Source organism: Zonotrichia leucophrys, chromosome 1, assembly GCF_028769735.1.
Source record: "Zonotrichia leucophrys gambelii isolate GWCS_2022_RI chromosome 1, RI_Zleu_2.0, whole genome shotgun sequence".
In the NCBI taxonomy this organism is placed as follows: Eukaryota; Metazoa; Chordata; class Aves; order Passeriformes; family Passerellidae; genus Zonotrichia; species Zonotrichia leucophrys.
This window is the reverse complement of record NC_088169.1, coordinates 82,905,108-82,921,240: the sequence shown is the minus strand read 5'-3', so window position 1 is coordinate 82,921,240 and position 16,133 is coordinate 82,905,108. Positions and strand designations below refer to the sequence as shown.

General features: G+C 39.5%; 1 protein-coding gene across 31 annotated transcripts in view; it reads left to right on the top strand.

The window, feature by feature from the left end:
• DLG2 (discs large MAGUK scaffold protein 2) overlaps positions 1–16,133 on the top strand; it is a 990,031-nt gene that overhangs the window by 886,499 nt on the left and 87,399 nt on the right. For all 31 annotated transcript variants that reach the window (XM_064719541.1, XM_064719525.1, XM_064719532.1 and 28 more), the window contains one exon: positions 13,619–13,733. In XM_064719541.1, coding sequence (XP_064575611.1) covers positions 13,619–13,733 — 115 coding nt within the window. The remainder of the gene's footprint in view (positions 1–13,618; positions 13,734–16,133) is intronic.

Here is a 16,133-nt window from a genome sequence, read left to right as displayed (position 1 = left end):
GAATTTTTAAACCACTGTGATTTACTTGGCTTCCAGAGAGCTCAGCATCACATTTTAGGGAAAAAAGAGGTGATTTCACTGCCCTGTATTCACTTTATTGTTTTCTCTCCCAGCTTAGCTTGTCCTCACTTGATTTTCAACTAAGCGACCTTGTGAAAAGGAAAATTAAAATAATGGTAGGAAAATGCACCTAAAATCATCATGGGCCACTCTTCAGGTGGATATCTAATGTAAGAATGGACACAAATTGGAACAAATAAGCTCGATGCCTGGCAGAAGTTAGGGAAACAAATTTTAAAAACAAACAAACAAAAATATTAATATATAAAAATGAGAATTAAATTTACATGGTTCTTAAACAGTTCATAATCCTGCCAGATCTGCAGGGGATATGACAGTGAGGGCTTAGGAAAACAAACACAAGTCATGCTGAAGAGAAGGAAGAGAAAGCAGGCTTTAAAAACTGTTTTACAGATAATTTATGAGGAATGGTGGAGAGGTGAGGCAGAAGACTGAAAGGAAAGAAATGTGGAGATTTGCCACTCTGTCAGGCAAAGAATGAGGCAAGGGCACACTGACATATGCTGGGCAGCTTGCAAGTGGAGAAGAACTGTTACTCACCAGCCCCTGTGTACTGAGGGCTGTAGGAGGTGCAGAGAGGATGCTCAGCTTTTGATGAGGTTATAGATGAGCCCAGGGAGCAGAAAAGGGGGTGGAAGGACTGGAAAACCTGAAGCTTTGATGCCTTCCTTGCTATGCAGGAGCTGGGAAAGCTGTTAAGGAAACCTCTATTCACTTGTATCCATCTCCTTGTCAGAGCTGACTGAGCCCACAGTTATGCTCCTTAAAAATAGAGCTGAAGTTTAACTTTTGTCCCATCAACAGATAGGAACTGATTGTGGGGGGGGGAGACACATAATTTGTATTACCATTAATTCATTTAATTACCATTAAATGAAGTTTTATGACATTGTATACTAAGGGTGCAACAGAAAGGATCAAAAGAGGGAACATCTGGGCTCTGATTTGTTCTGCTGAGCAGACAGGACAGAAACCCTGCTGTTACTGGCAAGGACAAGGAAATTTTGTCCACCAGGCTCTTCTGCATTCAGTAGGAGAAAAGGTTTTCTGGAAGATGGTGGCCCTGAATGGAGCTATGGGTAAGCTTCTTTTTAGGGTTCCTAGGAGAATAAACCCAACAGGCTGAACTAGACCTTTATGATTTGCCGTCATCTGCCTACCTCAAGGTCATGGGCGAGACCAGAAAACAAGAAGGGGTCCAGGAATGTGCTGAGATTGTGAGGTTTTCCACTGTTGCTCTCACGTTGTTGTGGTGGCACACATCTGCAGGAGGATGACCAAAGACAGCAGCCTTGAGCTGAAGGAGTGATGGTTCTGGGTGCTCAGAACAACCACTCATGTGGGACTGCATCCCTTTGAAGGAAGGCAAGGTGCAAAAGTTCATTTGACACCAACTGCAGAAAAGAGAGCAAGAAAGCCCTAATTAGCCACTCCTAGCATAGCCAGTCACTGTCCAGAAAGTGCAACAATAGTCACAGCTACAAGACAATTTAGTTCAAGCTGTGAGGCTTAATTTTCTCTATTGCACTGACAGGTGATGACAATGTTTCTCCAGCCTAAAGCTAACAGGGAACAGAAATTTTCTGTCCAGTGCAATTTGTTTTATTTTAGTGGAAGAATAAAAAGTAACAAGAACAAAAACAAGTTGTCTTCTCTCTTCTGTCCCTTAACACTGAACCACTCTCTGATTTAACTTGACTTCAACTATGTTCTCTCTCAGTCCTCCAGGTAGTTGTTTCTTATTATTTTCCTATCTTTCCCAGGACTAAGTTGAGAAAAATTCAAGTCCCTCTTAATTATCCTACAATCTCTTGTACTAAAGGTTTTGTGCACAAAAGATTTTTTTTTTCTTTTTTGTGTGCATGCAGCAATATGCTTTGCCCTGGAAGTCAAACGAGATGAAAAGGTAACTCATCCTGGAGCACAGTCTGTTCTGAGACCAGCCAGCCCCTTGGCCAGGCTAAAGAACCTGCCCAAATCTTTTATCCTGTTAATTTATATGTCAAGAGCTAGTACATGACTTATCCACTTAGGAGTGAGTCTCACAATACATTTATCCCGAGAAGATGGAAAATTGTCACAGTAATTTTATCACAAGTGAAAGCTAAGATGGGTTTATATGGCATTCTTGAAGCTTCAGTACCTTGTGCAAGCCAACAGGAAAATACTGTTATTTCACAATTTGCTGCTGCAGCCAGATTGGTTTGGGTGTCACTGATCTTGTGTAAATTAGCACAAATTAATTTTCACATTAACCTGCTTAAAGCCATGAACATTGCAGTAGGTACTAGGGGATTCAGTTAATTACAATAATAGTACTTTTGTGCTAATTACAGGGACACACCAAAAAGGTTTCTGTAGCAATACTAACCCATTTTATAGCATGTAGGCCACAGGCAGTAATGAGCTTCATCTGTCCCAATTCATACACAGTAATTTTCTTTAAGGTCTCATTTCTGACACTTGCAGACTTTTTCGAAAGGTTTACCTTTGCAAAACCATCCCTGCTTGCCTGTTTAGCTGCATTCCTCTTTTTCATTACTTTCTGTAATTTTACTGTAGTGTTAATCTTGAAATATTTCAGTTTGCTGTATTGTTTTCTTGTATTCATTGTGAATTAGAATGAACAGTCTTAAAAAGCACCAAAAAGGCTTAAGATGAGACATTAGGGAAATAATGCAGCTGCAGACAGGAGAGTGAACCATGAAAATAGACTGTTTGGGGTGGTTGATATATCTCCATCTCTGAAGATCTTTAATAACCAATTAGCAAACATCTGTAAAAAGATCTAATTGTGACTTAGAGCCTCCCCAAAGACTTTCTGCTCACTCACTGGCAGCCTTTTCATCCCTATTGCTTATGAGAAATCAGGCCCATGCTCCAGTTGAAAGTTTCTGGTGCCTGGTGTCCATGTAATAGAGTCCTGTTTGTCCTTGGAAAATGCTTGGCAGTGCAATTTGATACAGCCCTTTAGCATTGCAGTCTAAGCAAAATCCTCTCAATTTGCTTCAGAAGGTGCAGTCAATTGTCCCAACACAGATAACACTTAGGAACTTGATCACAAATCCCAGACCGTAATACACTCCCAGATGATCTCACTTGATTCTCTCATTTGATCTGAGTACATCTCTTTCTTGGAAGAGTGTGTATAGGAAACTTAAATCATTCATCATTGTCAAAAAACATTCTGAAGTGTTTATAGGTTTTGATCATTCCTGTCCAAACTGTCTCTGAAAGCTGTATGGATGTGACATTTCTAGTGCTAAAAGCTGTTTAATCATAAACATCATAAGCATCAGCATCTTGGATCATCTTGATCCGCTGCTTTTCCCTACCTGGATCATCCTAAATAGTTACAAGCAGGAAGCAGAAAGTCAGAGAGCTTTGGAGAAACCAGCTTGAGATAAATAGATTAGATAGATTAGCTAGATAGATAGATAGATACGCATTAAACTGACTTTCTGTAAGGAAACCACTGATAAACGAATAACATAAGGATAATGATGTATTTACTCCAGAGAACAAACAGTGGTCCTTGGGAAAAGCTGTAGAGGTTGCCATCCTTATTCTGAGATGTTTGTCACAATCATGAGAAAAATATAAGAAGCCTGGATATCAGGTGGGAAGTTTTCAGCACTTCCATTTCCTATTGATCTATAAGCCTTGTCTGTAACGTGGCTCACCAACACAGCAGGGATCTGCTTCCTGAAGAACTGACTCTGACATTTTCTTTGTTAACTAAGATTGGCTTGTTTATTTAGCAAAACGGAAATGGGTGGGTGAAGTTGTGTTTTCTCTCTAAATCTGCCGTGAGAATCGATGTACAACGGAAAAGAGCAATTTGCACAGAGGAACTGTGCTGGGGTAAAAGCCAATTAAGCCACCTTCAGCCGTGTTCAGCTAGAAAAATGGATCTACCTATTTGAGGAGTGGGTGCTCTGAGTGGCCTTCCAACAGCTGGGAAATGCCAAAATGGAACTTACTGTAGGAAAGTATTTGAACAGTTTGTGCACAGTATTTTAGGGTTTGTTTTTCTGTAAAAGCTGCACTTGGACTTGATAAAGGAAACCTTTTCCAGCTGTTTTATGCCATAATGGTGGGGTTTGGTGGTTCTGTGAACGATGAGATAACAATATCAGCGGTAATTGCAAGGCATTTACTGGTATTAAAGTGCTTTTTCAGACATTAGTCCAATTTTGCATGATCTGATGCTCAAGTTAAACAACATTTCTGAGCATCCAGGCTATAACTATACCCTCCATTTCTTATTAGTGGACTAATGCACAACATACTCCAGAGGACTCAAAATATTCCCTGTAATAAGCTGAGAGGGATGCAGGAAGCATGACTTACCCTGAGGTAATATATGTATTTGTCTTGTTTAAATTCATTCAAGCTTGTAATGTGCTGAGCCATTCCCTATTACCTGTTTGTATGAGAAACAGTAATTTCCCTTTAATCAGGAAGCTCTAGCAAACTAATGCAATTCTGCAGCTGCCCTCAATTCTGCCTCTTAGAAAAGATCAATACACAAGTGGGAATATTTTTATCCATTTTCTTCTTTTCTTTTTTCTTTAGGTTGTTTGGGATTGTTTTAAGGATTTGGTGGTTTTTTAATGGTAAAAACAGATAGTTTTATTTCTGGTCTTTGCTGAATCCTTTTTTTTAATTCAATAGAGTGGTCCAGACAACCTTAGGAGATGGCTGAAAATATCCTTGACTGGAAGAGCAGCACAGCTGAGTGTAGCAAAGGGGCAGTTACAGGGGGAGGCAGCTTTTTACCTGCAGGTATTGAAATAAAGGGGTGAATCATTCATTAATGGCATTTACAATGTTAGGAAATCGTAGTAATCATAAATGCAAAACAGTTCAGTCTAAAGTGTATCCATGCTTATTTTCATAACATTTTTGCCAAGATTCTGTTTGTTACTGATGGTCTTTCTAATCTCTGTATTTTTGGTAGTCTGTAAGACTATCCTGTTCTATGAATAATTACCTTTGGTACTATTGGTATTCTTGCTACTGTTTAATTTTCTACTTTGGCTTATGATGATTTTAAATGATTTGTGGGTGGGTTTTTTTTACTGTAAGCTACAACTTTCATGTTGATTTATGGAATTAATACAATCACATTAACTTCCAGATCACTCTATTTTCAGTAAGGAAATTTTTTTCCCTAAAGTCTCTTCTTGGAATTTCTTTTTTATCTCTTCCCGCTTTGAGTATATCAGAATTTCATGGTACAAAACTGGCATATAATGTCTTAGCTGTGGAAGTTTTGTGGAAGTTTTCATAGTTCACTTGGGAATTTTGAGCCCTGATTAAGGAATGTCTCCTTGTTTTCATTCTTGTCTGAACATTGGGCAGGTCAGACTGATCCACATTTTCAGTTTTATTTCAAAAAGTTTCACAGATAATCCCCAGATGGATCCTGTGCCTCCTTAGTTGCATTAAGTTGCTGTTGTTTCTGGAAATGATGAAGTAGGGTTGTACCCTTTTTCTTGTCATACAAGATGGCATCTTCTGCATGCAAGAAGTTTTGGGGCAGATGCCATCTGCGCCAGTGTACTCCCAGCTCTGTATCCATATATTTGTGTCAAGAGTGCTTTCCATTTTGGATCAGTCACGCTCAGCCAGGTTACTGTAAATAATCCCATCCATTTTATTGAAAGGGGTTTGGGAGCACACACATGAGCCCTGTAGCTGACAGGTGGGACACTCAGGAGGAAATTTATAAACCAGCTGAAGGCAGGTAGGAACCATTTGCCATCATTTACAAGTCTGGAAAAGAGGAATGTGTACCCAACATAAGTTACAGGGTTAGCTGAGACTATCAGGCTGCCTTCCCAGTATTGCCAGGCCTAGAACTGGTCAACTCTGTGTTGTTTCTTCATGCCAGCTCGTGTCTTAAGCAAGCTAAGCTTAAGACATCGGTGCAATATGCTCAGCTCCCAAGAAATGGAACTACACTTGGTAAAAGGCAGAAGCAAGAAAAAATTGAAGCAAAAATAATGAGTAGCAAATGCCCCAGGGCAATGATTTTGGATGGGGAACTGTTGAAATTGAATAAATATATGAAATGTCTGAAAATATGGTCTTCCACCACTAGCCTGAAGTGACAAAATAGCTAAATGAATTAGCTTAGCTATTAATAGCAAGTAGATTTTGTTCCTTTGCAACATCTCACATAAATATATGTTGAAGAAAGAGGATTCTGAGGCAGGGAAGTGCTTTTTTTTTTTGCTTTTTTTTCTTTTTCCATTTTTTTCTCCACCTTGACAGAGTCACTTCGTGCCTAAAAGCCAAAGATATCTTGAAATGTGTCTGCACTGTACAAAACAGTAGTTCCTACAGAGCTATCAAGGTTAATGAGACATAAGCTGCTCTGCTGGGTGAGCATGGCTGTGCAAGTTGGATGCCGGGGCTGAGGAGATGTGTCCAACTTTTCCAAGATTTCACACTGTGCTGCCAAGGCCGACCATGTGAAATTCTGCAGGCACATGCCTTGCTCCTTCTTGGAAATGTGTACACACAACATTTTCCAAAATGTTAGCTCAGTCTGGACCTCGGGGAACTTGAAAAAGTGCCACAGATAGTCCTGCTTAGTTCAGGGTACATCAGTCAAAATAACAGGGAGGTAATTTTTTGAGAATGCAGTTAAATCCAGTGCAGGATAAAGCTCCTCAAAGTCTTGTGAGGGGTTATTTTCAAAAGGTGTTGAATTGCTTGGGGTTTTCTTCAGTGGTTAGAAGAAGTTGCAGAAGTTTCCATCCAAGAAGGTCCAAGATGACACTTCCTGAATCAAGGAGAGGCTTTAAGGGAGCAGGTAGAATAACATCTCAGTAGGATACATAGTCCTTCTTGCTCATTAATAGCTTAATTTATTTTAGTACATCTCTTTCATTAGGAGGAAGATATTCTTTGAATCTAAAACTTGTAGAGACCTCTTTGGCTTGGAATTGTATTCCCTGTGACTAGAAGCAGAATATGTTATTAGCCACCTGAAGGTATCATGGAAGGAAGATATATTTTTTGGGGTAAAGTAACACAAAATGAGGGCTGTATCAAATGGTGCAACACATGGAGAAAGAGTTATATTCAGTAATAAAGCAAAAGAAAATAAATTCAGTGGTGATATTAAGGCAATGAATCCAGCTGCAGATCAAATCTATAAGGTGAACTTTTAATTAGAAGACAGGCTGAAATGGAAATACCTGTGTTTTGGTAAAGGAAGACAGCCAACCAATATCAAAGGATAAAGGCATTAATAGCCCTACTGTGCTGAAGTTTTAAAAGAAAAAGCAATCAGTAAAATCAGAAAAAATCCCCATTTCATTAATTTTGAAAGGTTCCTGAAAAGGGGTATGGAAAATATTTCAATAAAAATTGGTAGGTATAGTCAAAGTAATAAGATCTAATAAAATGTAAATTTGTCTTCCCTTCCTCAGTATTGAAATCTGTGTTTTTCATTTCCTTTGAGAGAACTCAAGGGAACTGTATGACTGATAAGAACTAGCAGCATCACTTGTTTTGTTGTGCAGTGCACCATGAACAGAGCAAGGCTTTTTGAGCAGCACTTTCTCCAGTCAATAAGGCCAGTGCTGCATCAAAATTGTGTGCAGTTTTTTTCCTGTTGAGTCATGAATTTAGCTGATAGTAGATCTGACTGATGTTTTTTTACTTATTAAAAGCATAGCATTGGCAATAAAATATAAAATCCAAAGCCAGACTTGGCCACTGCCAGGGAGATAGCTCTGTACAGCCTCAGACATGGCAGAGGCAGATAAAAGACTCAAAGGTACAGTGAACTGTACTGCTTGATTGTTTGTTTGTTTTTCTTACAAATTTACCACAGATTACCACAATGATTTTTCACCATCATTAACCTGCAGTGTGAATGTTTGCAACATCAGGCAGCTGTAGAATTTAACCCCTAATCATCTAAAAAGTATACTTTCAGCCAAAAAATTGACTCAAATATTAAAAAAAAAATCCAAAGAGAAGGCATACAATATCAGTTTATGCCTTTTGCACGCACTTTCACTTTCCATGTGCTTTACAGTAGTTTCAAAGGCTTCCAGGGCTGTGGGATGCTGGGCCCTTGGAAGGCACCATGTTAATCTAGCAGCCATATCTCTGCCATAGCTGTCCTTGTATGAGGAGAGTTACTCCTTCTGTCCCACACAGCTTCACACTGGAAATCTCTGGAAAAGTAGAACCAGATCCAATACTTGGAATTCTTGATGCTGGTCTGCTCATCTTCCTCTCACCTCCAAATAACCATTGGTGACTGGGCAACACTTTGGGCAAACCGCAGAAATGGAAGAACACTCACTGTAGGAAAAAAATCTGTTCTATTATTTTAAATCTTACACTATTAAGCTTGGACACTTACTAAGAGGAGACAAAGGAAAAAAATTCTTAGATAAATAGCATATATCATAGTACCATAATCATAGTGTTATGCACATTGCTGTCTCAGTTGTCCAAGGCAATAAGTCCATGACACCATACAGTTTGTGTTCCCATCAACAGAACAGAAGATGGCCTGAATCCACTGAAATTATGCCCAATTTATATTGATAGAGAAACTGGTCTGGCAGCTGTTCCTTCAGTATAGTTTCTAGAGCTTTTTCTATCTTTTTTGAGGTCTCTAATTAATGTCTTCCTGGTTTGCTTGTGTTTTGAGGTTTGGTGGGGTTTTTTTAAAGCATGTAGTCTGTTAAAATTGGACAATGCAAGTTTTACCTTCCATTATTTAATTTCTACTTTTTAGTAAACCTCTTATCATCTAGAAGCAAACAGTGATTATCCTGACTTACGCAGAAAAGCCAACTCTGCTACCTGCTGGCAGAAAGAATTGCTATCTCTCTGAAGGGGCCAGCACTAAAAGTGTTTAAGTGATAAGGACATGGATTGGGCTGCTGAACTGTTATTTTCTCTATTGTATCATATGTCAGCGTTTCAGTTTTTTAACTTTGCTTGACTTGTAGGATGTGGGGCTTTTGTTATCATGTTCTCTAAATTCAATCAATACTACAATCTTTGTTATAAATATAAAAGTGAAAAATAACAATGGTGTAGTTTTGTGAAATACTGCGACTTTTTCTCACAGAAAAGCTGCAGAATATTTATTCATTTAACATAGCTAGTCTTTATTTTTGTGACCAAAACGTAGCATCAAGCCATCAGATATAATTTCTCCATCTTTCTGTTTTTATATTCAGAAATTAATTGATTTTGAGGTTTACTTTCTTGCATTACTTTTTTGTCTCCCAAAAGCATCTAAGACTTCCAGGAGCTGTCTTGTGTTCTCAACTATTTCTTGTATCCTCAGTCTTTTAAGCTGTTTATGAACTCATTTTAATTTTTTTTGAACCAGAATTTTGATATACTGTTTATATTAATAGGAGAAGTTCTTGCTCTATGTATATGAAAGGACATCACAGCAAAACTCATCCCAGACTGTCTTTATTATCTTTGTATCCATCACAAATCTCACAAACTCATGATATTGGAAAGACTCATGATATGCGGAGAGACCTGTGTGTTAAGTAATCAGACTCAAAAGTTCACATACCAAGTCTGACCATGGACCACCAAAGAGAGCCAGTAGAAAGCTCAAAAGGGAGGGATGTCTGTGTGTTAAAACAATTCCTTCCCACCACGTAAGACCCAACTTGCACAGTGGGTAGATGAGTTGGCAGAATTTTAGGTATCTAAATCACTTCAGCAGTGAAAACTGGTATCTGCTTCGCCTGAGATACCAAAGTGAATTAGTCAAGATTAGTCAAGATTTTGTAGATCATAGTTTTTTTGATATTGGCCAGCTAAACATGAAGTGTATCACTCTTTTGATTTGAGGTTTTAGATGTTTTTTTTTAACAGGGCTGGCCATTTGCCTTGCTTTGATTTCTCAGTATGTGAGCTGAGGAGATACTTCAAGGTGTTTGAAGTCTACTCCCAAAGATCCATCCAGACCTTGCAACATGTCCAAGTGCTTTGGAAAGGAAAGGATTGCATCAATATTGGAAGGTTAGAATACATATGAGTCTCAGATATAGCACTTGGCACAGTGTTGGACTGGAAAAGATGGAAGGGAAATCACCAGCTCCCTGTTTATTCAGTCTGTTTATTTGCCTTTATCAGTTCTTAAACTACCAGAGTTGTTAAATCAGGCAACAGGTAGGAACTTTGCAGATGGAGTGTAGTAAATTTGAGAAGTTTTGCTAATGAAGCATTCCAGTAGCAACATGTTCTTTGTTCTTCCTTTCTTCAAAGAGCATGAAGTTAATGAATGGGCTTTGACTGTATATTTTGTTAGTATGTCACAACCTCACTGTCCTTTTAATTGTGTAGGAGCCTTGAAAAGTGTGTTATTTAGATTCAGTGCTGAATTTGAAGGAAGCATGAAGTGTTTTTCTGGACTTTAGCACTGTCCTTTTTCACACCTAACAAATGCAAAGCTATTAGGAGACAGCTCTCCTGGAATGACCCAAGTACAAAGAAGTGTTAAGAAAAAAGGACTCTTTCCCAGTAGGCAGAACTATCACAGCAGTTCTGATGGCAGAGCATCACTGTTTCTTTTTCTGTTCACATTTCAAATGCATCTGTCACTGTAGTATCTAGGAATCAGTAGGAGAATTAGGAGGACTGAGATTAAAGAAACTGATCTGAGCTGAGTTACAGACTGCTTGCATTGATGGTCATGCAATTTTTGGCCCAGGCATTTGCCAGGAAGAAGAGACAAGTGTATAATTTGGTATTTTTTACAAAAAAATGCAAAGAAGGTACAGTAGAAAAATATAGTCCCATAAATTTGGGGGTTTTTCAAATTATCTATTTCTTTAAATCCATAGCTAAAAACATCCCAAGAAACAAAGTAACAGAATATCATCAGTAATTCAGTATTTTTTGCTATCAAGCAGGGAGGAGGACTTCGAACCTTGAGTTTCCATCGCACTTATTAGACAATTTTTAATATGTCTTGTCGTTTCAAGAGGTCTCCCAGAGAGATATTCCTGAACTCAGGATAAGTTTACAAGCAGTTAAAATTGGTTAAATTACAAGTGTGCTGTAAAGTCAGAACACCAGCAATATCATCACCTGATCAAGCTGTAGTCATTTGAGTATCTGATGTTCAAGTTAGCTGGATGCTGTGCTAGAGAAAATCAGAATTTCAGTCCTCTTTTCTCACTCTCCAGATTGATGTCTAAATCTGGGAGTTACACCCACACCTTACATACAGAGCCTGGGATGGGAATGCTTATTAAAGGGAAAGTTGCTGTGCTGTAGATCATTCATATCCTTGGTGCTGCCCAGATGTAAAACATTAAAGAAGCTGAATTATACTATCTGTTTACTGCTTCTTCAGTGTATGCACCATAAATGAAAGAGAGCTGCTAACGAGCCTTAGAATTGTAATATTCTGTCTATTTGTGTAGGACTGATACTCCATGAGGAAGAGAAATGCTAGGCTTAGTCCTTAAGATCCCCTTTCCTATTTGCCAAGAAGAAATGTTAGATTGGTTTTAATGAAATATAAGCTAAACAAAGCTTTGCTCAGAAGATGATTATTTACTAAATAAATTCTAAAGCAGCAGATCAGAACAAATATGACTCACATAGAGCAAACTTAAATCCTACACTGGGATAAACACTTCAAAACTAAGCTCGACTCCAGAAAAAAACAACATGAGTTTGTAGGAGCCTTAGTTCCACTGAGAATTTGTGCTTTTAAATCGCTCAGAATTTTAAAGATGTACTCTAGGTGAAAGAACTGAGCAAGAAACAAGCTACAGAATAAATCTAAAATACAGTCTGCATGTAGGAGTTTCTCTTCTCCTGACACACAGAATTTCAGTTGCAGTCGGTGAAGTCATAGGTATGTGGGAAGACTGAAGAGTCTTATAGCACAGCAGTGGTTCCCAGCTGACGAGCAAAGTAGCCTCTGTCACTTCACAGACTGAGTAGGTAATGCCAAGGAAGCTCAGTGGAAAGGGAGGCAAAATGTGTCAAGAGAGAAGGAGGGGAAAAAGCCCAAACACAAAATCCCAAATCAAACCATTCTGCTAAGCCACCTGTGCAAAATGTGGGATCTTGGAAAGGTCAGGTGTTATTATCCAATGAAAATGTAGAGTGCACAGAATAAAACGAATTAGTTGTTGCAAAGCATCTAGACATTCTGGGAACTGAGCCAGTAGGAACAGCAAATGATCAAACAAAAATAAGGCTGAGTTCTAGGAGAAAAATGTGAATGTTGCTGTCTTACAGCATTTTCAGGTAGCTCAGAAAGCAAAAAACAAGATGCAGAGCAGTGGGTTATAAATGCACTGTAAAGATTTATTTGCTTGAGCTGGAAGATGGTGGGATCTGGTGGAATGTACCTCCATCCTTTGAGGGAGGAAACCTTGTGTGCTGGTTTCAGTTCTGCTTTAGCCCTGCTGTGGGGAATGGGACCTTTCTTTTGAAGGCATCAGTGAAATAAAACATTGAGGTGCAGGGAACATCATCTTCTCTCTGCTGGCATCAGTCTGCAATATCTTACTCTTTAAAGTGCCACTGACTCACTGAAATGTATTTTGTACACCCCCTCAGCTTAGTCTTATAGCTCACATCAGGAGATCTCCTGGGTTTAGGTTGAATTATGGCTCTCTGGGCTGCTGGAGGTTCTCATTTTCAAGGAATTAGAGCTTGTCTCCAAAATCTCAACCTTTCTTCTTGCAAACCAAAGCTCAGTCCATTGAGTCACACGATGAGCAAGGGAAGCATGGCAGCTGGAGGGACCATTGATGAGGCTGTGTCCTGTCAGAGAGGAATCTCACCAAATGATACAGCTCCAGCTGATCTCATGTGATCCAGCTGATCCCTTGTTCATCCCCACTATGGGGGTGAACAAGGTGAGGAGGGAGCAGTTCTGTGCCATTGTTATGCAGCTTAGGTTTGGAGTTTCTGGGGTCACCCACCCTAAGAATGAGATAATGGATCCACCTATTTAAAAGAAGCAGAGCCCAAGCCTCAGTGAGCAGTGTAAAAAAGGTGGCTGATTACTCATGCAATGATTTTCCGGCTGCTTTGGGGATAATTGGACATAGAAATATCTCCTTCATTTTGATGGGATTTTACAATAATTGTTTCACTCGTTAATAACTTCAGTCCCACTGACCCTACCAAGGTATCACATTGTTTGGAAGGAGGAAAGATACAGTGGAAAACTGCTTTTAACATCCTTTCCACAGACTGGAAGATATTTGTTAACACACCTTAAACCTCCTTTCCTTTCCTGAAACTGCAGGACCGTGGGTCTGGGTATATGTTTCCTCACCTAGCCAGTGCTGAAATGTTCAGGCACCACAATAAAAAGGGCATATATTTACCTAAGATAGTACATTAATTCAAGGTTCTATTAGACCTCCATTTTCAAGACATGCCTGACACTCATTAATTTAATGTTAATTTGCATTTAGCAGCCCTAATGATTATGTAGGTCAAGAAAACTAAAATATCCTTGTTCTCTTGGGTTTTCTTATCTCCTCAGAGTACGCTCGATTTGAGGCAAAAATCCATGACCTGCGTGAGCAGATGATGAATCACAGCATGAGTTCTGGGTCTGGCTCCCTGAGGACTAATCAGAAGAGGTCACTGTATGTCAGGTAAGCAGGAAGAGCTGTCTCTGGGAATATATCAGCAGCTACCTTGCCTGTGTCTGACTTGTGTTGTTGGTTTGGTATGGTGGGAAAGTCTGAGGAACTGCTTTGAAATAAATTGAGGAATACATCCATCTTACAAGCATAGCATCATTAATGAGAAAATTGGATAAAAGCCCTATTTGCCCTATTTGACCATTTCAAGTAATGTGCAAAGAGCATTACACTTTTATAGTGATTTGGGTTTATGTAATGAACATTTCTTAGCTCATTTCTTAGTCAGTATCTGAGATGGATACTGCGGAGTAATGACAGAATGTGTTTCTGTGTGAGGTCTTGACCAGATGTGGAATGAGTGTTCTCAGGAAGAGCAGCTTTTAGCTTTTTGCCAAAACCTTTTCCTTACAGAACACAAACTCTTATATGCTACTCTAAATGCATGGCAATCTGCTACTATGCCCTCACATACATTTACCCTTCTATCAGTCTATGCTGCAAAAAATTTGCCATCTGCGTAGCAAGACCAAATGTGCAGATGAGATGGTAAACAAGCTGCTATCCATAGCTTTAATGGGGTGGTGAATAACAAAGGAATCACCTTTGTCACTTATTGGGAGCAGTGGTTGTAGTTTCACCTTGCCTGTACGAGTCTGTTGCCAGACTGGGTGTTGCCCAATTGCCCCAGCAAAATTCTTGCTGTCCCTCTCCCCTTTTGGGACTCATGGAGACTGTGGCAATCTGTCAAGTATTTTAATAATCTTAATAATTATGCTTCTCTAGGCTTTCATTTTCATTCTCCCCTTTGTCCCCTCTATCCTCCCCATGCTCAGCATATAATTTGAAATTCCTGACAATCATGAAGTAGAGGGAAGCAATTTGTCAGCCTCTAGGCAGTGATAATTATTCACAGGGGAGCTAATTCAGGTGATAACATTGCAGAGATCCAATTAAGGCTAAATTCTACATTTTGTCATTATGCTCTCAGCTTGAAGGAGTAAGGTGGCAGAGAAGGAAGGGAAAACTTTAATGTTAGCATGAAGGGTCTTGTTCTAATGGGCAACAACCACATGAAGCACTAATTGGTACTGCTGTCAGAAAGAGCAATGACTGAAGGGAGATGGATCACTCTTACCGGTGATGTTGCTCTTGGGCAAGGTCAGATTAGAAGTGTTGAAGTTTTCAAGGCATTTCTGACTTTCTCTGACCTGAAGAAGCTTTTTCCAGACCAGAGTGACTTTGTTGTCAAGATCTTTGGTCAGCTCCCTGAATTTGCATTTTATGAAAAGGTACAATTGTGTGTGTAAGGATGGATAGATCCAAGCTTCCTTTCTTGAGATAAGCCAGGAACCCAAATATAGGGGGAGTAATGGTGTGAGAAGCCCAAGCCAGCAACTGCAGGTTAATTGAGGTGTACAGATAAAGTGCTAACACCAGGATCCTGAACACCTCACTGCAGTTTGAATAGCAGCAAAGCTTGATCCCCCCTGTGTGAGCATTGGCCTGGGAAGCTCTGCTGAGAACTGAGGCTTATTAACTTGTGCTCTGAGCCAAGCTGGGATATCTGTGCTGCATCTGGACTAGCCTAGCTCTTCTGTACGGTATTGCTCCGTGTGCACTGATGAGCCTGGTTTTCTGCTAGTTCATGAATTCTGGCTGCGATCTGTCTCACTAAGCTGCCATGCCCTGGTGCTTCGCTGCAGGAGCCTTTGATGTCTTAGCTGCTTATCTAAATGGCACTTCCCAAACTACAAATGCAAAACTTGTTCTTTTATTCCATAGTCGTTCCAACAAATGCCCCAAACCTCTGAAGCAGAAAGCCACACAAGCCTCAGTCACTTTTGTTAGTGTTTACTCTTTTCTCTCAAACCCACACAATTGGCTGTGTCCATGTCTGAGCAGCGTGCTTGAGAGGCTCTGTATCTCACATATTACCAAAACGTGTTTGTGGTGCAGTAGCACCTGCAGCCTTGTGCCTGTCACTGTCAGTTCAATTCACATGCACTAATTACAAAGGTTGGTTGTGTCTATGTTAGGCACTCAGGAAAAATAAATGTGGGCTCAGAAATGTACTTGTTTTCAGAGATGAAAGTTTTCTCATTATGGATACTCATTACAGGCAGGGCCCATGTAAAAAGCTAGAATCTAGCATTTGGTTTCTATTCTTAAAATTCAGGACATTTCTGTTTCAATGGATTATTTTAGTCAGCATGTGCAAGAGAGCTAGAGGCAAATGACCATATGTTGTTGTAAATCTCTAGCTGTAATGCCAAGTTTATGATTCAAGTTTGCTGTTTTCCTTTCTTTGGGATGTAGTGATTTTGCTGTCCTTCACTGAGTATGGCAAGCATGGCTATTTTTTAACCAGAAAGCTTAATTGAAACAAATCGCTATATTCTAGGCAACACA